Source organism: Salmo trutta, chromosome 16 (assembly GCF_901001165.1).
Source record: "Salmo trutta chromosome 16, fSalTru1.1, whole genome shotgun sequence".
Classification (NCBI taxonomy): domain Eukaryota; kingdom Metazoa; phylum Chordata; class Actinopteri; order Salmoniformes; family Salmonidae; genus Salmo; species Salmo trutta.
In genome coordinates this window covers 13519174-13543172 of record NC_042972.1, presented here as the reverse complement: position 1 = coordinate 13543172, position 23999 = coordinate 13519174, and the positions used below count along the sequence as shown (strand labels likewise).

Below are 23999 nucleotides of genomic sequence, written 5' to 3'. Positions count from 1 at the left end.
CATAATGGTACCAGTTAGAGGTTAAGGGGTTAATCTTACTACTGTGGCCCAAAAATATAAATGTGTGGCGTGCCGTGCCGAAGCCAGTGTGCTCTTGTCTGAAGCTACGCTAGGAGCTAGCATCCTCAGCAGGACAGCCCTCTGTTGTGGACCACAGCCTAGTCAATCAGCAGTTTGAGACAGTCAAGTTCTAGGTGTACAGATGTAGGATCTCAATTTGATCACTTTTGTTGCTGAGAATTTTCCTGCACAGCAGGAAATGCACACTTGTAGTGTATTTGAGGTTTAAAAAGGCTTTGAAAGTTTGTAATTTCCACTTTAAAATATCTCTAATAAAAAATGTATCAACCCCTACAAAAAATGTCCATGAATTATAATTCCATTTCCTGTTGCTGCAGGATTATTTTCCTACCGTTGCAATCTGCCTCAAATGAAGATCCTACATCTGTAGGTCTATACAGAGAAAGTATTTAAGGTGTTTCAATCTGCAGAATGCGATATGACAGAAGGGTGGGATTATGTATCTACAGTACAAAACATGGATGCTCAATAAGCAGCTATATACAAGCTGTAGCAGGACAGCTAACTCTGTGATCAAATGATCTTGCTATATCTTGAAATAAACTAATAGTGAAAACAGTGCGACACTATAACATTGTAAACCGTCCGTACTGTATATCATTCATTATATTTAGCATAGAATATTTCTGATACTCCTTTCTGTATCAAACTTTTTATGTGCGGCCGAGTCACTACACTTACTGGTCTTTTGACTTGAAGTCGGAGGCAGAGGAGTGTGGATCTTTGCTTGTGCAGTCACACATTTCACTTTCAATTATTGTAATGGATTGGTTGTCTATTTTGGGGCTCTAAAAGGTCAGACTCAAGTTGGCAATTTGCCAAGGTTCAGACTGCACTTGTGAAAGGGCTGAGAAAATCTCTCCCTCTATAATTCATTGTTGGTGCTGTATTTGAGAGAGTATACAGTAGAATTCTCTCTTTTTAAGACCATAATGGTTTTATGATGTGTCAGTGGCTTTGTTATTCTTCGGAAAGTATTCAGACCCCTTGACTTTTTTCACATTTTGTTAAATTACATCCTTTATTCTAAAATGTATTAAATCCTCAGCAATCTACATTTCAATACCCCATAATGACAAAACGAAAACTGGTTTTTAGAAATTTTAGCAAATGTATAAAAATTTCAAAACAGAAATACCTTTTTCCACATAAGCATCCAGACCCTTTACTATGAGTCTCAAAATTCAGCTCAGGTGCATCCTGTTTCCATTGATCATCCCTGAGATGTTTCTACAACTTGATTGGAGTCCATTTGTGGTAAATGCAATTGATTGGACATGATTTGGAACAACACACATCTGTCTATATAAGGTCCCACAGTTGACAGTGCATGTCAGAGCAAAAACAAAGCCATGAGGTCGAAGGAATTGTCCATAGTTCTCTGAGACAGGATTGTGTCGAGGCACAGATCTGGGGAAGGGTACAAAAAAATTTATGCAGCATTGAAGGTCCCCAAGAACACAGTGGCCTCCATCATTCTTAAATGTAAGAAGTTTGAACCACCAAGACTGATCCTAGAGCTGACCGCCCAGCCAAACTGAGCAATCGGGGGAGAAGGGCCTTGGTCAGGGAGGTGAACAAGATCCCATTGGTCACTCTGACAAAGCTCTAGAGTTCCTCTGTGGAGATGTGAGAACCTTCCAGAAGGACAACCATCTCTGCAGCACTCCACCAATCAGGCCTTTATGGTAGTGGCTAGACGAAAGCCACTCAGTAAAAGGCACATGACAGCCGCTTGGGGTTTGCCAAAAGGTATCTAAAGACTCTGACTATGAGTAACAAGATTCTCTGGTCTGATGAAACCAAGATTGAACTCTTTGGCCTGAATGCCAAGTGTCACGTCTAGAGGAAACCTGGCACCATCCCTATGGTGAAGCATTATGGTGGCAGCATCATGCTGTGGGGATGTTTTCAGTGGCAGGGACTGGGAGACTAGTCAGGATCGAGGGAGAGATGAACTGGGCAAAGTACATAGAGATCCTTGATGAACACCCCAGTCAGAGGTCCTGAGCAGGTTAAGGTTCAACTTGCAACAGGACAACATCCCTAAGCACACACCCAAGACAATGCAGGAGTGGCTTCAGGACAAGTCTCTGAATGTCTTTGAGTGGCCCAGCCAGAGCCCGGACTTGAGCCCGATGGAACATCTCTGGAGAGACCTGAAAATAGCTGTGCAGCAACGCTCCCCATCCAACCTGATAGAGCTTGAGAGAATCTGCAGAAAAGAATGGGAGAAACTCCCAAAATTCAGGTGTGCGCAGTTTGCAGCATCATACCCAAGAAGATTCAATTCTGTAATCGCTGCTAAAGGTGCTTCAACAAAGTACTGAGTAAAGGGTCTGAATACTTATGTAAATGTAATATTTCAGTTTTTTATTTTAATAAATTAGCAAAATTGTCTAAAAACCTGTTTTCGCTTTGTCATTATGGGGTATTGTGTGTAATTTGATGATGAAAAAAATAAATGTAATCAATTTCAGAATAAGGCTGTAACCTAACAAATTGTGGAAAAAGTCAATGGGTCTGAGTACTTTCCAAAGGCACTGTATCTAGTATAATCAAGTACTATAAGTCTGTGTGAACTCAGAACTCAATAAATATAAAGCAGATATCTGTATTGACAAAAAAAGTGAGCTTGAACTTGCCTTTTGAAAGTGTGAATATTTTTTGGTCACAGCATTGACCTATCCCAGTTTCACTCCAACAGCCAAAAACATTGTGCTCGTAACGCCAACCAAACAGATCCATGAAAATGCAACACATCTTCCCCAACATGGCTTCCATTTTAAGGGGAGGGAGGGGAACAAGTGTCACTGTTCTGTAGTGCTGTGTTTAAGGGCGCTTAGTCCTTCATGCAGGTTGGAATGCAACAGCGCCAGCCATTTTGAGTTGAGTGCATGGCTTTGGGGCTGCTTGCTTCGAGTTGGAGTGGTCTATTATGGAAATGACGGGACCCGCCCATTACTGTGCTCATGGAATGGATCTAAGAGTTGGGCATGCATTCTATTGCTTATATCATATAAACAGTAGGTTCTATTGGTTTTGATCAGGTGGACATCCCCCCTAGCAGACACGGGGGGGTTCTTACTGATTAACCCCTCAATTGCTGCAAAGGAGGGGGAGAGGAGGAGGAAAAGACAATTCATTAAAGCTGGTTAAATAGTGTGTGTGGGGGGGATGAACAAAAACAGGCTTATTCGGAAATGAAATAGAATTTGATGATGTAAAAGAACCAGAGGGCAGTGGTGATATTCAGTTGTGTCAGTGGGGTATCTTGTCATGTATTACACAACCTCTCTGAAGGTACAATGCAGGACTGTTGGGGTATTTCCAGATCTGCATTGTGAAGAGGAGGCGTGATAAAGTAAACATGATGTGAATCCCTTAAATGTAGTTAAGTACAGTAGTTAGTGGAATTGACTGAAGAAGAAAGGACTGCAGCAACAAGAAGCTTGATTCCGCACTAGGACAGGGAGATTAGGAGATTTGGAAATAATTGAAATTGCAAATGCATGCTAGAAATATGTTTGGTAAAATACCTCCAAGCATGTGGATAATAAGAAGTTTTTACTCATAGTAACGTCTTAATTATTGTACATTGTTGCTGTATTGTACCTTCAGGACAAGAAAATACAATTTCCACTCAAATCCAGTATCTAGCTTCCCTGTGGCTCAGTTGGTAGAGCATGGTGTTTGCAATGCCAGCATGGTGTGTGCAACGCCAGGGTTGTGGGTTCAATTCCCACGGGGGGCCAGTACAAAAAAAAAAAAAAAATGCATAAAATGAAATGTATGCAGTCACTCTGGATAAGATTGTCTGCTAAATGACTAGAATGTAAAATGTCTAAATAGGGAGGCAAATTCCTGTCACCAAGTAAACGTACCATTCTGGTTAGTGCATTCAAATACCTTTACATATGTTTTAACTGTTCAACATTTACATTATTTATGCTTTAACATCAAGAAAAAAATACTATTTCAGGATCATGAGATCGGCCTGATTAAATGATCAATTTACAGTTCCCATATTGTGATGTCTTAATTAAGCAGTGGGCATAGACATTTACATAATTAGAATAGAGAGGAGCACTGCTTATCTACATAATATGTGGATATCAACCATTCAAAAAATGTATCAATTATTTGAGGGGGTTTATCTCTGATCTCTGAAAATGATAATTTGGCATCCATTGAACATTCAACATTATCCAACAACCAATCCCTTAAAAAGAGGATTCATAGAAAACATGCTTTTATGAATACTGAATATCTAAATTAAAATAATACAACTATTTTGGTACCAATTCCTACAAATAACCTCTTCATAACGCATTATAAGCACATCTATAGTGCCTATACGTCATAAGGGTTTAGAAATGCATTATGATGAATAGGGTATTCATAGAAAGTGTTACCAAGATTGTCATATTAGTTGCATTCACTTATTGTACTGCAAAGTTGTAAAAGGGCATGTTATGATAAAATGGTAATTTGACAGTAAAAAACTCTACACTGTCAAGCAGCAAACAGTGATACTGCTGTGGAAATCTGCATTGTATGTACAATAAGCTAGCTAGCAAACTCAATCAAAATGTCACTCTCTGAAAATCAGTTTAAGCTATGACTACACATGAGCATGGCCCAACTGATACAGTAGCAGAATGAAGCTAAAGCAGCAATTCTGGAAATCTGCTATCTTTTTCAGGACTATACGAATTGGTATATATCTGTTTGATTTTTAGCTCCTTCCATTGCTCACATGTGACAAGATGTGAGATATTGTACAATAGTCGAACTGTGCCAAAAAAGTAGATGAATGTCTTCCACCAAAGGATGGATCATTCTAATGTCACATACTTGAACATTTTATGTGCGTAGTGTTACAACCCTTCATATGAAAAATATTTTTGGTGATACATTTTGGTAGATAAGATCAAAAATAAATACTTTATCTCAAAACTGCACTATTTAACATGTAAGAATGTAGGATCTCTGGTTTAAAAAAAAGGATGCAAAATTAAAAACTGGGCAGTGGAAATCAGTAAATGCAGCATCATAGTGCCTTCATAAGGCTGCCATAGGAATGGCATAAGGCTGCCATAGGAACGGCATAAGGCTGCCATAGGAATGGCATAAGGCTGCCATAGGAACGGCATAAGGCTGCCATAGGAACGGCATAAGGCTGCCATAGGAACGGCATAGGGCTGCCATAGGAACGGCATAGGGCTGCCATAGGAACGGCATAGGGCTGCCATAGGAACGGCATATGGCTGCCATAGGAACGGCATAGGGCTGCCATAGGAACGGCATAGAGCTGCCATAGGAACGGCATATGGCTGCCATAGGAACGGCATAGGGCTGCCATAGGAACGGCATAGGGCTGCCATAGGAACGGCATAGGGCTGCCATAGGAACGGCATAGGGCTGCCATAGGAACGGCATATGGCTGCCATAGGAACGGCATATGGCTGCCATAGGAACGGCATAGGGCTGCCATAGGAACGGCATAGGGCTGCCATAGGAACGGCATATGGCTGCCATAGGAACGGCATATGGCTGCCATAGGAACGGCATAGGGCTGCCATAGGAACGGCATATGGCTGCCATATGAATGGCATAAGGCCTGCTACACTATACTGTGACATGCAAGCCACGTGGGCATTATGAAGTGGTGAAACTTACAATCAGATTTAAATGTCGTACAGTTCTTGCTTTGTAACAGTGTTATGTCACTTTGCGTAACCATAGTGACATATCATGACAGGTTTTATGTCATCATTTTATATCACTATGATTTATGTCATGATCATGCTATAGAGGCATTATGTCAAGTATTCTTTTTTGTTAGCCTGGGAATCCAAACTGAAGCTTGGGAATCCAAACTGAAGCTTGGGAATCCAAACTGAAGAGCTCTGTTTTCCCAGGCTAATAATTTGCATGACATAACAGACATATCAACAGACGTCGGTAACAGTCATCATCATAAACTGACGTAGATTGTTATAGCTTGTTACTGGGTTTAATATGATCTCTTAAGCATGCTATTAATTGATTGCTGCAATTGAGACCAATAATTTGGCCACAGTTATCATCTAATGGCATGAAACTGAAATCAATGAGAGACTGATATGCACACTAATTTTACTCCATTGAATTACTTTAGTAAATATTTTTAACCAAAATGTATATCAAATGTATTTTAAATATTGTCTGATTTTGACAGATTTACTAGAACTGATGTGTGAAATCAGATTTGGACCGGTTTCATCTCCAAATTATCTTAAAGTTACTTTTTTAAGCTACACAATCAATTTGACACCTTGGGATGATTTGAACAAGAAACTCGAGCAGGCATCTCATTAGTATTCAAAGTATATGTTTTTATGATGTTTAATGGTGAAAACAAAAGTCAATCAAACAGAAAACATGAAGGTGATGCCATTGCCAGCAAAAAATAAATCCATGTTATCTAACACTATACAGCATGTTTACCTCTTTACAGCTATTTACAAAATGGAACAATTCAAAATAATTTTTTTACAAAGATGAAGGGCTGGTTTCTCAGACACAGATTAAGCCTTGTTCTGGATTTTAAAACACTTTCAATTGATATTTTCCATTGAGCATGCTTTTTGGTCCAGGACTAGGCTTCTGTGTCTGGGGAATCAGCCCAAAAAGCATACCAAACCAAAAACTAAACATGATTGCATATCTGTACATTAGGCAATGAGTCCCTCTATATTTGCTTATCGGTGTGTTGACCATGGGTGGTGCAACAACCCTCTCCATTTGCCTGACCTGGGGAGCTCTTCTGTCTGAATTCTTCATCCTGCATCTCAATCAGCACTTTAGCACAGCGTCAAACAGAGAAACGAAAAGGAATCGATGAGGATTGCGTATTGCCAATCACGCATCAAATGCATATTTTCTGTCAAGGTACAGAGAAAACACCATCAAGAGCAACAACTGCATCAGTACAGACACACTACACAGACAGGATATGTTTAACATAAATACCTCATGTAGCTCAAACATATGCTGTCATGCTGTTAAGTTCATGGTAAATATCTACGATTAATTAGGAGTATCACTTCAACACCTAAATACTATTTAGAGGTGGTCACTATACCAATACTATATATTGAGTGTACAAAACATTAAGAACACCTGCTCTTTCCATGACATAGGCTGACCAGGTGAATCCAGGTGAAAGCTATGATCCTTTATTGATGTCACTTGTTAAATCCACTTCAATCAGTGTAGATGAAGGGGAGGAGACGTGTTAAAGAACAATTTTTATGCCTTGAGACAATTGAGACATGGATTGTGTATGTGTGCCATTTAGAGGGTGAATGGGCAAGACAAAATATTTAAGTGCCTTTGAACGGGGTATGGGTTGTATGAGCCAGGTGCACCGGTTTGAGTGTGTCAAGAACTGCAACGCTGCTGGGTCTTTCATCAATCCAACTTGTCACAACTGTGGAAAGCATTGGAGTCAAAATGGGCCTGCATCCTTGTGGATGCTTTCGACACCATGTAGATTCCATGCCCCGACGAATTGAGGCTGTTCTGAGGACAAAAAGGGGTGCAACTCAATATTAGGAAGGTGTTTCTAATGTTTTGTACACTCAGTGTATATACTGCAAATAGGATCGTTATAAGATATGTTATGAGCTCATGAGTTCGACATGAAACTGTTTTATAGAGCTATATCGAGGAAAGTGGTTATAGCGCTGTCATTGTTAGTTCAGATGTTTGTTACAACTTGCCATAGAGTCATGGTGCTAACGAAACCCTTATGTTAGCATTAAGTAGCATTATCACAATTGCTGTAACTGTGATGTCCCCTAAATTTATATAAATCAACTACATCAGCAGACAATAATCACCACACTGTGCCTTTCTCTAATTGTACTGTCCGAAGTTGGTTTCAAATGAACCAAACAGCAAGGAAACATAGATTCTACAGACAATAGAGAGCAAAGAATCACACCTGGGAAAAAAGAGGCACAATAGATACAGTACATAATACAACAGTAATACTCGTACCATCTGAACGCTCACATCACAACAAACCCATTTCCAGGATGGCCGGCTCGGATGACAATGCAACACTAAAGCAATGAAGAATAACACCTCATTCAAAAGCCAGACTGAACTCAACATATCAAGTACCTCAGAAACACATTGTGTAAAGACGGTAAGATACTCCTACCTTCTGAATTTTGGCGTGAGGCGGCTCCCTTGATGCGGAAGGCCTGACGCGCCCGGCTGCGTTCTCCGAAGCTCCAGCTCTTGGGCACTTTGCTAGGGCTGTCTTCGTTGCTGTTGTCCCCACTAGGGGACCGGCGGATGGGTTGGCCCTGACCCTGGCCCCCCTGACTCTGGCCCTGGCTGCCTTGTCCACTGGGGCCCTGGGGGGAACCTTTCCCTTTGTTCCCCGAACTCCGGGGACTGGAGAACACACGCTCCTTCAGGCTGACCTTCTGACTGGAAGGGGTCAGAGGGTCAAGAGATGTTGAAAGGAGTTATGTCCTATGATTACAACTTGAGCAGTACGAGTCTGTGTTTTTCTGTGTAATCATTCAAATCCTCATTTATCTAATTTACCTATATGCAGTTATGGTAAGCAGATACTATTGATGTCACAGTTGTAAGTGGTTAACTACCTGTTTACGATGTTTTGGTATTGCATCCAAGTGAATATTGTCAGTGGAGTATCATCACTACGCAGTAAATAATCAGTCAAACAACATTTTTCAATAACACTCCTCATTTTATTGAGCTTGCCTAAAACACTAACACAAACACATAATTCTGTGTGTTTCTCATACACGAGCTTAACATATCTGTGGCCATATGACTGAATCACCTAAGTAAGCACGTGCACAACCTATGAACACAGTCACGTGCACTACCTATGAGCACGTGCACTATCTATGAGAATGAACACATGCACGACCTATGAGAACGTGCACTACCTATGAACATGGCCAGGAGTCCATCAGAGGACAGGGTCAGGGCACATAAATGATGTTCTCATTGATGTCACGCCATCATGGATCATTAGTTAGTAATTAGACGGGTAAACATGAGTGTCAGTAGGTTGGCCTCTGCGTTGTTGTCTGTGACCTTGGTTGCATCCCAAATGGCACCCTATTCCCTATGTAGTACACTTTTAAGTAGTGCACTCTATAGGGAATAGGGTGCGTTTTGGGATGCATTCCATGTAGAGAAAGCAGTTGGTCACCTTGGTGGTAATAAGACATGGGCTGGTACTATCAACGTTGGTGACTGTTTTGAAACTGACCTTGGGGAGGGCTCCGGTTGGGATTCCTTTCTGTTTGGTCAGGAAACACAAAGTCACACACACACACACACACACACACACACACACACACACACACACACACACACACACACACACACACACACACACACACACACACAATTGTCAATAGTCTGTCAATCTCAAGCAAAACTCTGATAGCATTGATGCTATAATTTCCATAATGTTTCATATTATTATAAAGACACACTGCATCTTAGGAGGTGACGAATTCATATTGTTATAAAGACATATTGCATCTTAGGAGGTGATTAATTCATATTGTTTCTGACCTGAATGACAGTCCCGACTTGCTCTTCAGGTTTCTCAGGAGATCCAGTTGATTCAGCGGCGGGATCAGTCTACTTAGAAAAACAAGACTTGTCGTGTTACAGGGAAGAGAAAAAAAAGCGTACCACAGCTTCACTTCATAGATTGCAGTCAACATGGGCCAGGATCCATGTGGAACACTTTCCACACCTTGTAGAGTCCCATGCCCTGACGAATTTAGGCTAATCTGAGGGCAAAATAGGGGTGCAATTCAATATTAGGAAGGTGTTCCTAATATTGTATACACTCAGTATATATGATTCAGGGTGCAATCAGTGCCATCTATGGGTAGTAGGCTATATATTTCCTTCTTTATTTTGTGTGTCTCCCTCTCCTTACCAAAACCTTGAATTCTGGGAGGATGTTTTCAATTGCCTTGTAACCAAAACTAAGATGGCATTTTAATTTCATAGCTCGAATGCAGATAAGAGAATATGTGACACAATATAAAAAACTGCAATAACAATAACTATCCAATTCAGTAATCTTCAAACGTTTAATAATAGATGCTTGTCTTCCGTAATGTTCTGTTCAATTATAATTCACTGTTGACCTACAGCCTTTGCATCCAATTTGACCCCTCAACTTTCAAAGTAGCCTGTTGTTCCATATGAGGCATCACACAGCACACTTTAATTCATCTAAGACTTGCTGTATCCAATGGAAACCTTTTCTGCAGATGAAAAATAAAAGAAAAAAATGTCTCTTGGCCCTGAGCCCACCATGCGACAACCAGATATGGCCCGCCCCGTTTGCATTTATCCCTTCCTCTATCAATCAATACTCAATCTCAAGTCAGACATCTAAGTGTCACATCTGTCGGAAGGATTGGACCAAGGCGCAGCGTGTGGAGTGCTCATCTTCTTTTTTATTTATGTAAAGTGAACACTTAAACAAAAAATAAACAATACGACACACGACAGTTCCGTAAGGTACACGGACTATACGGAAAACAACCACCCACAAACCCACAGGAAAAAACAGGCTGCCAAAGTATGGCTTCCAATCAGAGACAACGAAAGACACCTGCCTCTGATTGGAAACCATACTCGGCCACACATAGAAAATGAACATAGAAAATGAAAACTAGAACAAATCCCCATGAAACAAACCAACCCCAAAACACACAGAAACAACATCCTCTGCCACGCCCTGACCAACTATAATGACAAATGACCCCTTTTACTGGTCAGGACGTGACACTAAGAGGTATACTACAAATCAGGATCAATGAGTTAGCCAGCTAACTTTGATAAACAACAAAAAATAGCTTCAGATTATCAGGTTCATTAAGAAAACTAAACTAACGTGTTTTGATTGTTGACTCAATTAGACCATGCCCATTTCAAGCTTATTTTTCAACAAAAAAAAAGTAATGTTATTTGAGAAGTTAGCTGGCTAACTCATTGATCCTGCTTTGTAGTATACCCGTCTGGCATAGTAAATTTACATAAATAATAACTCAACACAAACAGTATGCTTAGGCACGCATGTCAATGTCGCCAAATTGTTACAAACCAACAGAAATTGTGAACCATATCTCATCCAAATTGAACTTGTCACCCGATGTGTGTGTGTGTGTGTGTGTGTGTGTGTGTGTGTGTGTGTGTGTGTGTGTGTGTGTGTGTGTGTGTGTGTGTGTGTGTGTGTGTGTAGGTGTTATCGGACATTGAGTAGGGGTGAGAAGAAATGGAATATAATTTCACTGGCATGGTGTGGTGCGCTCCATAAAGTAAAGCTCTAGGTGTCATTTTTCCTCTCCGACATCAAAGCAGGAAAGGCCAGGCATCAATCAAACATTTTAGGTGGACATCAAACAGCTTGCATTGCCAGACCCTGACGACAGGAGAGAAATAATGACGGTAAAACCTGCTATAGCACCCAGCTAATACTGAGCAATGTGTTGGAGTCCAAGAGGGAACTGATACCCGTTTTACCCCGACATGGGTTTGGAGCTGTGGTTTCACATATTCCAAAGATGTCCGTCCAAATCTGCTAAAGTAGGTAAAATTTGCATCTCATAAATTAAACATTTTCACAATTTGCATTAAGACTAGAACGAAAAGCAAGTATGCAACAGTAAAATGTAGTAATATTTTTGATTATTGAGGATAAAACAGATTTATAATTAGTCTCAGATGGTCGGTGTTGATGTTTTCTGGGTCGTATTTTTGCAATAAAAACAAGAGTTTCAGGTAGTTCAGATAAACCGAAACTGGGAGAGACTGTATGAATCTTTTTGGTTCCTAGTGAGTACCCTAGTATTACAGCCAAGCAGGACTTTGGAAAACCACACCGTATAGGGGCTTACATAAAAATCCATATCTATAGCCATGAAGTGCTTTGAAAGGCTGGTCAGGCTCACATCAACACAATCATCCCAGAAACTCTAGACCCACTCCAATTTGCATGCCGCCCCAACATATCCACAGATGATGCAGTCTCTATTGCACTCCACACTGCCCTTTCCCACCTGGACAGAAAGAGCACCTATGTGAGAGTGCTATTCATTGACTACAGCTCAGCGTTCAGCACCATGGTGCCCTCAAAGCTAATCAATGAGCTAGGGACCCTGGGACTGAACACCTCCCTCTGCAACTGGATCCTGGACATCCTGACGGGCCGCCCCCAGGTGGTAAGGGTAGGTAACAACACATCCGCCACGCTGATCCTCAACACAGGGGCCCCTCAAGGGTGTGTGCTCGGCCGCCTCCTGTACTCCCTGTTCACTCATGACTGCACGGCCAATCACGACTCCAACACCATCATTAAATTTGCCGATGACACAACAGCCTGATGACCGACAACAACGGGACAGCCTATAGGGAGGAGGTCCGAGACCTGGCCATGTGGTGCCAGAATAACAACCTATCCTTCAATGTGATCAAGACAAAGGAGATGATTGTGGAATACAGGAAAAAGAGGACCGAGCACGCCCCCATTCTAATCGACGCGGCTACAGTGGAGCAGGTTGAGAGCTTCAAGTTCCTTGGTGTCCACATCATCAACAAACTAACATGGTCCAAGCACACCATGTCAGTCGTGAAGTGGGCACGACAAAACCTATTCATTCTCAGGAAACTGTAAAGATTTGTCATGGGTCCTCAGATCCTCAAAAGGTTTTACAGTTGCACCATCGAGAGCATCCTGACTGGTTGCATCACTGCCTGGTATGGCAATTGCTCGGCCTCCGACCGCAAGGCACTACAGAGGGTAGTGCGAAAGGCCCAGTACATCACTGGGGCCAAGCTTCCTGCCATCCAGGACCTCTATAAGAGGCGGTGTCAAAGGAAGGCCCTGAAAATTGTCAAAGACTCCAGCCACCCTAGTCATAGACTGTTCTCTCTGCTACCACACGGCAAGTGGTAGCGGAGCGCCAAGTTTTAGGTCCAAGAGGCTTCTAAACAGCTTCTACTCTCAACCCATAAGACTCCTGAACATCTAGTCAAATGGCTACCCAGACTATTCACATTGCCCCTCCCCTCTCCACACCACTGCCACTCTCTGTTGTCATCTATGCATAGTCACTTTAATTAACTCTACCTACATGTACATACTACCTCAACTAACCGGTGCCCCCGCACACTGACTCTGTACCAGTACCCCCCTGTATAAATGTTTTACTGCTCCTCTTTAATTACTTCTTACTTTTATCTCTTATTCTTAACTGTATTTTTTGAAACTGCACTGTCGGCTCGTAAGTAAGCATTTCACGGTAAGGTCTATTACACCTGTTGTATTAGGCGCATGTGACTAATCAAATTTGATGTTTGCTAATGACATCAGCATTATGCAATCCAACTCTGTCTGTCAACACATGATCTCGTGGGGTGAAGTGAGCTTGTGCAGTTTTTCCTCCCGAAGCAAATACAAAGACTAGACTACATTAAACCTTCACAGATCTCCTTCAGACCTACATCATATATTTCTATAATAACTATACCATCCTTTTAAACGAATCCACGTGGTAAAATGTAATGTCCTCTGTGCTTCCGTTGTTAGAGCACAGCGCCACGACACAAACAGCACTCGCTGTTGTTAGCCACTTAGGATAGAAAAGTATATGGCTTTTAATATTATAATGAAGTAAATGTCTATTGCTTAGACTAAGAATCCATCGGGCCTTTAGCCTCTATCAGGTTACTGCCAAAGTAAAGGAAACACTTGAGTAAACGAAGGATAGAAAGTATATTGAAACCAGGTGCTTCCACACAGGTGTGGCTCCTGAGTTAATTAAGCAATTAAAAAATATTATTTTGGTTACCATGGCTGAGAGAAGAGATCTCAGTGACTTTAAAAAAACAAAAACAATTTCACCTTTATTTAACCAGATAGGCCAGTTGAGAACAAGTTCTCATTTACAACTGCGACCTGGCCAAGAGAAAGCAAAGCAGTGTGATACAAAATATATATATATACAGTGTGTGCAAATGTAGTAAGATAAGGAAGGTAAGGCAATGAATAGGCCATAGTGGTGAAATAATTACAATTTAATAAAAAAAACATTAAAACGTAGGCCTAATGATAAAACAGATGCATTTGCCATTGGAAAGGAGATTGCTTAGGAGCATGACGTATAATATATTTATGTAACTTTTATTATAAGAGTCTAAATCTGAATCATATTGCAGGACATGTTTCTCCTTTTCTGATATGAAGGCAACATTTTATCCATCGCTCATTCAATAGCCACGCATGCTACCATTTATCCACCGCTCATTCAATAGCCACGCATGCTACAAGCATGCTACCATTTATCCATCGCTCATTCAATAGCCACATATGCTACCATTTATCCATCGCTCATTCATCCAAGATGGCGTAGCAGTCAGACGTCTTTGTCTTGTCTCGTCCCATATATATATCTTTTTATATTTTTTTTCTTTGCATTCTTTTTCATATTTTTCCTAAACCTCAACTTCAAAATACTCTCCTGCAACCCACCTCACCCAATGTTGTGTGGATCTGGGTTTTTTTCTAAAGTATTTCTATTTACCTCCGAACTGAAATCCCTAAAATGAAGCTAGCTAGCTAACTAGCTACCAGCTATCAGTCAGCTAACCACTGCTAGCAGTCATCAGCTAACCTTTAGCTTGGAAAGCTCTCGCCAGTTCGTACAACGCGTTTCAAACCAGAGCATACCGGACCTATTTTTCTCTCCATATCCCCAGATTCCTACCGCAAACTCTGAACCTTTTCATCTGGATCATCGCAGCTAGCTAACCGCAACCTGGGTTGACTACTCCTGGCTAACGTTTCCGTCCCGGAGCAAGCACCAACTAGCCTGGAGCTAGCCCATGCTAGACCCATCTCCCAGCTAGGGCTCCTGGGCTACTCCTGAAGCCCACTCCTCGGCTACAATATCCGGACCCCTTCTACTGCCGGTACGGGGCACGGAACCCCGCCGATCCTTCACGACTGGAATACCGACATAATCGGCCCGAGGATCCCAACAGGCCCCTCAGGCGCGACGTCCACTGAAGGCCCATTCTGCTAACCATGGCCTGCTAGCTATCTAGAGCATATTGGACTGTTAGCTGATCCATCGGCCAGTTTCTTGGACCACTATACCCATTTTGCCAATTGGACTTGGACCCCTCTGCTACTTGGAACCCTACTAATTCCACGACTGGTCTATCGACGTCACCGCACGAGGATGCAAAAACAGACTTTCCCCCATCGCGACCTCCCTCTAAGGCCCTTATGCTAGCTTGCTAGCCCCGGCCTGCTAACTGCTAGCCCCGGCCTGCTAACTGTCTAAATCGCCGTGTCCCCAGCCAGTCCAACTACTCACTGGACCCATACGATCACTTGGCTAAGCATGCCTCTCTCTAATATCAATATGCCTTGTCCATTACTGTCCTGGTTAGTGATTGCTGTTTTATTTCACTGTAGAGCCTCTAGTCCTGCTCAATATGCCTTAACCAACCATGTTGTTCCACCTCCCACATATGCGTTGACATCACCTGGTTTAAACGTCTCTAGAGACTATATCTCTCTCATCATTACTCAATGCCTGGGTTTGCCTCCAATGTACTCTCTTCCTACCATACCTTTGTCTGTACATTATGCCTTGAATCTATGCTATCGTGCCCAGAAATCTGCTCCCTTTACTCTCTGTTCCGAACGTGCTCGACGGCCAGTTCTTATAGCCTTTAGCCGTACCCTTATCCTACTTCTCCTCTGTTCCTCTGGTGATGTGGAGGTTAATCCAGGACCTGCAGTGCCTAGCTCCACTCCTACACCCCAGGTGCTCTCATTTGTTGACTTCTGTAACCATAAAAGCCTTGGTTTCATGCATGTTAACATTAGAAGCGTACTCCCTAAGTTTGCTTTATTCACTGCTTTAGCACATTCTGCCAACCTAGTTGTCTTAGCCGTGTCTGAATCCTGACTTAGGAAAACCACAAAAAACCTGAAATTTCCATCCCTAACTAAAACATTTTCCGCCAAGATAGAACTGCAAAAGGGGGCAGTGTTGCAATCTACTGCAGAGACTATCCAGGTCTGTACCAAAACAATTCAAGCTTCTACTTCTAAAAATTCACCTTTCCAGAAACAAGTCTCTCACCGTTGCCGCTTGCTGTAGACCACCCTCTGCCCCCAGCTGTGCCCTGGAGACCATATGTGAATTGATTGCCCCCCATCTATCTTCTGAGCTAATGGTGCTAAGTGACCTAAACTGGGACATGCTTAACACCCCGGCCATCCTACAATCTAAGCATTATGCCCTCAATCTCACACAAATGATCAATGAACCTACCAGGTACAACCCCAAATCCGTAAACACGGGCACCCTCATAGATATCATCCTAACTAACTCGCCCCCAAATACACCTCTGCTGTTTTCAACCAAGATCTCAGTGATCACTGCCTCATTGCCTGAATCCGTAAAGGGTCTGCGGTCAAACGACCACACCTCATCACTGTCAAACGCTCCCTAAAACACTTCAGCAAATAGGCCTTTCTAATCGACCTGGCCGGGGTATCCTGGAATGACATTGACCTCATCCTGTCAGTAGAGGATGCCTGGTTATTCTTTAAAAGTGCCTTCCTCACCGTCTTAAATAAGCATGCTCCATTCAAAAAATGTAGAACCAGGAATAGATATAGCCCTTGGTTCACTCCAGACCTGTCTGCCCTTGACCAGCACAAAAACATCCTGTGGCGTTCTGCATTAGCATCAAATAGCCCCCGTGATATGCAACTTTTCAGGGAAATTAGGAACCAATATACACAGGCAGTTAGGAAAGCTAAGGCTAGCTTTTTGAAACAGAAATTTGCATCCTGTAGTACAAACTCAAAAAAGTTCTGGGACACTAAAGTCCATGGAGAATAAGAGCACTTCCTCCCAGCTGCCCACTGCACTGAGGATAGGAAACACTGTCACTACCGATAAATCCACAATAATTGAGAATTTCAATAAGCATTTTTCTACAGCTGGCCATGCTTTCCACCTGGCTACCCCTACCCCGGACAATAGCCCTGCACCCCCCACAGCATTGCCTCGCCTGGTTCACCAACTACTTCTCCGATAGAGTTCAGTGTGTCAAATCAGAGGGCCTGTTGTCCGGACCTCTGGCAGTCTCTATGGGGGTGCCACAGGGTTCAATTCTCAGGCCGACTCTCTTGTCTGTTTACATCAATGACGTCGCTCTCACTGCTGATGATTCTCTGATCCACCTCTACGCAGACGACACCATTCTGTATACCTCTGGCCCTTCATTGGCCACTGTGTTAACTAACCTCCAGATGAGCTTCAATGCCATACAACTCTCCTTCCGTGGCCTCCAACTGCTCTTAAATGCAAGTAAATCTAAATGCATGCTCTTCAACCGATCGCTGCCCACACCTGCACGCCCGTCCAGCATCACTACTCTGGACGGTTGTGACTTAGAATATGTGGACAACTACAAATACCTAGGTGTCTGGTTAGACTGTAAACTCTCCTTCAAGACTCACATTAAACATCTCCAATACAAAATTAAATCTAGAATCGGCTTCCTACTTCGCAACAAAGCATCCTTCACTCATGCTGCCAAACATATCCTCGTAAAACTGACCATCCTACCGATCCTTGACTTCGGCGATGTCATTTACAAAATAGCCTCCAACACTCAACTCAGCAAATTGGATGCAGTCTATCACAGTGCCATCCATTTTGTCAGCAAAGCCCCATATACTACCCACCACTGCAACCTGTATGCTCTCGTTGGCTGGCCTTCACTTCATACTCGTCGCCAAACCCACTGGCTCCAGGTCATCTTCAAGTCTCTGCTAGGTAAAGCCCCGCCTTATCTCAGCTCACTGGTCACCATAGCAGCACCCACCTGTAGCACGTGCTCCAGCAGGTATATCTCTCTGGTCACCCCTAAAACCAATTCTTCCTTTGTCCGCCTCTCCTTCCAGCTCTCTTCTGCCAATAACTAGAACGAAATGTAAAAATCTCTGAAGCTGGAGACTCTTACCTCCCTCACTAGCTTTAAGCACCAGCTGTCAGAGCAGCTTACAGATCACTGCACCTGTACATAGCTCATCTGTAAATTGCCCATCAAATCTACCTCATCCCCATACTGTATTTATTTATCTTGCTCCTTTGCACCCCAGTATCTCTACTTGCACATTCATCTACTGCACATCCTACCATTCCAGTGTTTAATTGCTATATTGTAATTACTTCGCAACCATGGCCTATAATTTTTGCCTTACCTCTCTTATCCTACCTCATTTGCACATGCTGTATATAGATTTTTTTCTACTGTATTTTTGATTGTATGTTTGTTTATTCCATGTGTAACTCTGTGTTGTTGTATGTGTCGAACTGCTTTGCTTTATCTTGGCCAGGTCGCAGTTGCAAATGAGAACTTGTTCTCAACTAGCCTACCTGGTTCAATACAGGTGAAATAAAAAATAAATCAAATTCAATAGCTGAGCATGCTACCATTTATCCATTGCTCATTCAATAGCCACTCATGCTACTATTTATCCATCGCTCATTCAATAGCCACACATGCTACCATTTATCCATCGCTCATTCAATAGCCACTCATGCTACCATTTATCCATCGCTCATTCAATAGCCACGCATGCTACAAGCATGCTACCATTTATCCATCGCTCATTCAATAGCCACGCATGCTACAATCATGCTACCATTTATCCATCGCTCATTCAATAGCCACGCATGCTACAAGCATGCTACCATTTATCCATCGCTCATTCAATAGCCACGCATGCTACCATTTATCCATCGCTCATTCAATAGCCACACATGCTACCATTTATCCATCGCTCATTCAATAGCCACTCATGCTACCATTTATCCATCGCTCATTCAATAGCCACACATGCTACCATTTATCCATCGCTCATTCAATAGCCACTCATGCTACCATTTATCCATCGCTCATTCAATAGCCACGCATGCTACCATTTATCCATCGCTCATTCAATAGCCACGCATGCTACCATTTATCCATCGCTCATTCAATAGCCAACCATGCTACCATTTATCCATCGCTCATTCAATAGCCAACCATGCTACCATTTATCCATCGCTCATTCAATAGCCACGCATGCTACCATTTATCCATCGCTCATTCAATAGCCACGCATCCTACCATTTATCCATCGCTCATTCAATAGCCACGCATGCTACCATTTATCCATCGCTCATTCAATAGCCAACCATGCTACCATTTATCCATCGCTCATTCAATAGCCACGCATGCTACCATTTATCCATCGCTCATTCAATAGCCACGCATGCTACCATTTATCCATCGCTCATTCAATAGCCACGCATGCTACCATTTATCCATCGCTCATTCAATAGCCACGCATGCTACCATTTATCCATCGCTCATTCAATAGCCACGCATGCTACCATTTATCCATCACTCATTCAATAGCCACGCATGCTACCATTTATCCATCGCTCATTCAATAGCCACGCATGCTACCATTTATCCATCGCTCATTCAATAGCCACGCATGCTTGAAAGTAAATAGACTGGTAGCCTTGATAGTCTGTGACAGTCTGGATAGGCTACAGTATTGCTGTGCGATTGAAGCGAGACATCATGCCCTAGCCTATTTCATCTCAGAGCCTATACCGATGCATGAGATAGAAACATAATCATCTATTGCATAGAAGTGTGGGCTGTAGCATTTACTTTTAAATTGTTTGAAAAGACAATCTTTCAGAATGTGCAGCCAGTGTTTGGCACTCGCTAGGCGGCACACATTTTTCATTTGAAGAAGGCACTGTAACATTCTCCTACACCTCTACAAATGTTCCAACATCTCCAAATCATACAGCAAATGATAGCGTTTTTGTTACCATAAAAGGTGAATGGAGGATGTTTTTCCAGGTGGGTTTGTAGTCACAAATATAGTATGTATCTGATTTATCAATGAAAACATGCGTAGATGTTGCGTGCGACAGTTTGATAAATGCCAATAATTTGTGGCACACGCAAATCCTAGAATCTCTATGTATGCCAGAATTTAGTAAGAAATGTACACTTGTAGAATTTATACCAAGGTGCATTGAAGATGTTCGTGGTGGCCCAACGTTGTATTAAGACAATTCATGTTGGCGTTTATTTTATTTTGGCAGCTAATCGTGATTAGACATCTTCATTAACCTTCAGATTATTATTACTATAACTAAACATGTATTGGCTTGGACCAATAACAATCAATCAGGCCCGTAGCCTCTACATAGATACTGAATGGACATCTCCATTAACCTTCAGACTGAGGGGAAAGGAATGTGTAAAGGTCAGAGTGGTGGATCGATGGAGGCAGCGATGGCTAGATCTGTCTCAGCTGACACCGGAGAGGAACAGACGGGGCCAATTTAAATCTAGGCGCTGATTTACTATATAATCAATACCTGTACATCGGTGAGGATACGGTGCGTTCGTAATAATCCCACGTCGACTCCAGGTCTGGCCGGGTGAGATTAGTGGCGTAGAAGCGCCATGCGGCCTAAATATATATATATATATATATATAGAGAGAGAGAGAGAGTGAGAGAGTGAGATTAAATAAAGGAGAGAGCAGGATGAATAATAAATGGTCAGAGAGAAATAGAGAGAGTGAAAAAATAGAAATAGAGAGAGAAAGGGAGGTGCATGGTTTTAAAAGGAAGGTAATGAACACAACGTTTCCTTTATGTTTTCATACAAATCTTCGTGTGTACACTATATGTATTTCAAACAGTCAAGCAGGTATGACCAGCAAGCAGGGGATTACTAAGTGAGCCCTATTACTCATGTCTTGGCAGAGGCAACTCACACTCCAATATCTATCACTGTGTGTGTACCGTCTAAGCCGTCTAAGCTGACCAGGGAAACCAAACGAATACTGGCCAAAATTCATTCTAGTAGTTGACTGAGAAGTGGGTTCAGGATCCAGAACTAGAGTACCAGGTATTGTGACATGGAACGTTTTGCCTCATATAAACACGCTAGCATGGTGGCGTCATGTCGAATATTTGTCTTGGAAAGAGTACCCTGAAACTGTTCATTTCCATTCTTGTGGAAGCAAAAACTATTTTGTGAAATTCCCAGAAATGGTCTTTGGAACCCCACCAGGACACCATATCACCATGATACCATATCACCAGGATTTGAGTGAAAACGCTCCAAATGTTGTTTTTTAGAGTGGGTAAGCTCCTGCTTTATTTACCTGAATAAGTCCTGCCGCAGGATTCCGCCTCTTCTCGAAGTGTTTTTGTCGATGTTGCTCCTGGACCTTCAAGGCGAAGCCGGAGCCCAAGATACCCTTAGAGATACAGACAAGCTGTTAGTCACAACAACAAGCCTCTGGAAAATATGATCAATTCACAGTTACATAATGAACTCTTACTTCAGAGTAACACTTGACTATCAAATTGCAGATGCTTCGGGGCACTCATTTTCTGAGTTTCTTCAGTAGCCCTCCATTTCCTTGCATTAAGTGCACATTAATAAGTTACTTCAGTCATTTCTTTGGATAAAAGCATCTTACTGCTGGAAGTGCAAAAAAAGATACTCCAATCAAGGTGAAGGTTGCGGCAAGAAGACGTCCATTCCACGTTATGGGAAACTTGTCTCCGTACCCAATGGTAGTCAGGGTGATCTGAGAAGGCATTTGGCAGACATCTTGAATTACACCTTTGTTATCAATATTCAGGGTGCTTTTTCCATCTCACACGAAGCTGTTACAGGTAACAAGACAATCACTCTCCAAGGCTGTTATTCAGATGGTCTCTCATGAAGGGTGACATAAGAAGATACTACCGGTCATGCTAAGTCCCAAGGTTGAATTACATTCATCTCCTCTTTCTTTAGGGTGTTTTATAAGGACCTATAGAAATGATCCTGTTAACAAATGCTGAGTGTTTTGTGGGGACATACATTCTCCTATCAGTAACCGCTTAGTGTTTTGTGGGGACATACATTCTCCTATCAGTAACCGCTTAGTGTTTTGTGGGGACATACATTCTCCTATCAGTAACCGCTGAGTGTTTTGTGGGGACATACATTCTCCTATCAGTAACCGCTGAGTGTTTTGTGGGGACATACATTCTCCTATCAGTAACCGCTGAGTGTTTCGTGGGGACAGACATTCTCCTATTGGCAATCGCTGGGTAGGGTTTGGAAGGACATGTGGAATCAGACTGAGAGTGACTTACCAGGCCCCACCACAGTGCGTCTGCGTAGGTCTCAAACTGGTCGTTGTCCTCTTTTTCTGCCAGGTAGACCAGGAAAGACGCCAGGATGAGGCAGAGGAAGCCGATGTACCACGCCGTGATCAGCTCCTGCAAAAGTCAAAGATCAAAGTGTCAGAAAGAAATGAAAACTATACAGCCACTGCATATTCATTTCAAGATCAGAGTACCGAAGCAATATTACCTTTGAGAGAAAACTTGCTTTATTAAATGAATAGATGCCAGCTATTTATTTTATGACCAGAGTACAAAATCCACGCATGCTACCATTTATCCATCGCTCATTCAATAGCCAACCATGCTACCATTTATCCATCGCTCATTCAATAGCCACGCATGCTACCATTTATCCATCGCTCATTCAAAAGCCAACCATGCTACCATTTATCCATCACTCATTCAATAGCCACGCATGCTACCATTTATCCATCGCTCATTCAATAGCCACGCATGCTACCATTTATCCATCGCTCATTCAATAGCCACGCATGCTACCATTTATCCATCGCTCATTCAATAGCCAACCATGCTACCATTTATCCATCGCTCATTCAATAGCCAACCATGCTACCATTTATCCATCACTCATTCAATAGCCACACATGCTACCATTTATCCATCGCTCATTCAATAGCCACGCATGCTACCATTTATCCATCGCTCATTCAATAGCCACGCATGCTTGAAAGTAAATAGACTGGTAGCCTTGATAGTCTGTGACAGTCTGGATAGGCTACAGTATTGCTGTGCGATTAAAGCGAGACATCATGCCCTAGCCTATTTCATCTCAGAGCCTATACCGATGCATGAGATAGAAACATAATCATCTATTGCATAGAAGTGTGGGCTGTAGCATTTACTTTTAAATTGTTTGAAAAGACAATCTTTCAGAATGTGCAGCCAGTGTTTGGCACTCGCTAGGCGGCACACATTTTTCATTTGAAGAAGGCACTGTAACATTCTCCTACACCTCTACAAATGTTCCAACATCTCCAAATCATACAGCAAATGATAGCGTTTTTGTTACCATAAAAGGTGAATGGAGGATGTTTTTCCAGGTGGGTTTGTAGTCACAAATATAGTATGTATCTGATTTATCAATGAAAACATGCGTAGATGTTGCGTGCGACAGTTTGATAAATGCCAATAATTTGTGGCACACGCAAATCCTAGAATCTCTATGTATGCCAGAATTTAGTAAGAAATGTACACTTGTAGAATTTATACCAAGGTGCATTGAAGATGTTCGTGGTGGCCCAACGTTGTATTAAGACAATTCATGTTGGCGTTTATTTTATTTTGGCAGTTAAATCGTGATTAGACATCTTCATTAACCTTCAGATTATTATTACTATAACTAAAACTATAACTAAACAGCAATATTACCTTTGAGAGAAAACTTGCTTTATTAAATGAATAGATGCCAGCTATTTATTTTATGACCAGAGTACAAATAAAAAAGTATTGCATTTTTTTTTTACCTTTATTTAACTAGGCAAGTCTGTTAAGAACAAATTCTTATTTAGAATGGTGGCCTAC

General features: G+C 42.1%; 1 protein-coding gene across 5 annotated transcripts in view; it reads right to left on the bottom strand.

Annotated features, from left to right (window-relative positions):
* The window catches only part of LOC115150118 (potassium voltage-gated channel subfamily KQT member 2), a 77058-nt gene that overhangs the window by 13504 nt on the left and 39555 nt on the right, over positions 1–23999 (bottom strand). For 2 of the 5 annotated variants that reach the window (XM_029693070.1, XM_029693067.1), the window contains exons 5-11: positions 22425–22550; positions 21758–21868; positions 21437–21532; positions 20640–20734; positions 9703–9771; positions 9392–9421; positions 8297–8571 (exon numbers count right to left, since the gene is read on the bottom strand). In XM_029693070.1, the coding sequence (XP_029548930.1) occupies positions 8297–8571; positions 9392–9421; positions 9703–9771; positions 20640–20734; positions 21437–21532; positions 21758–21868; positions 22425–22550 (802 nt within the window). Of the gene's footprint in view, positions 1–6442; positions 6928–7501; positions 7651–8296; positions 8572–9391; positions 9422–9702; positions 9775–20639; positions 20735–21436; positions 21533–21757; positions 21869–22424; positions 22551–23999 lie in introns of those variants that run through there. The other 3 variants (XM_029693068.1, XM_029693069.1, XM_029693066.1) reach the window with 3 other exon arrangements.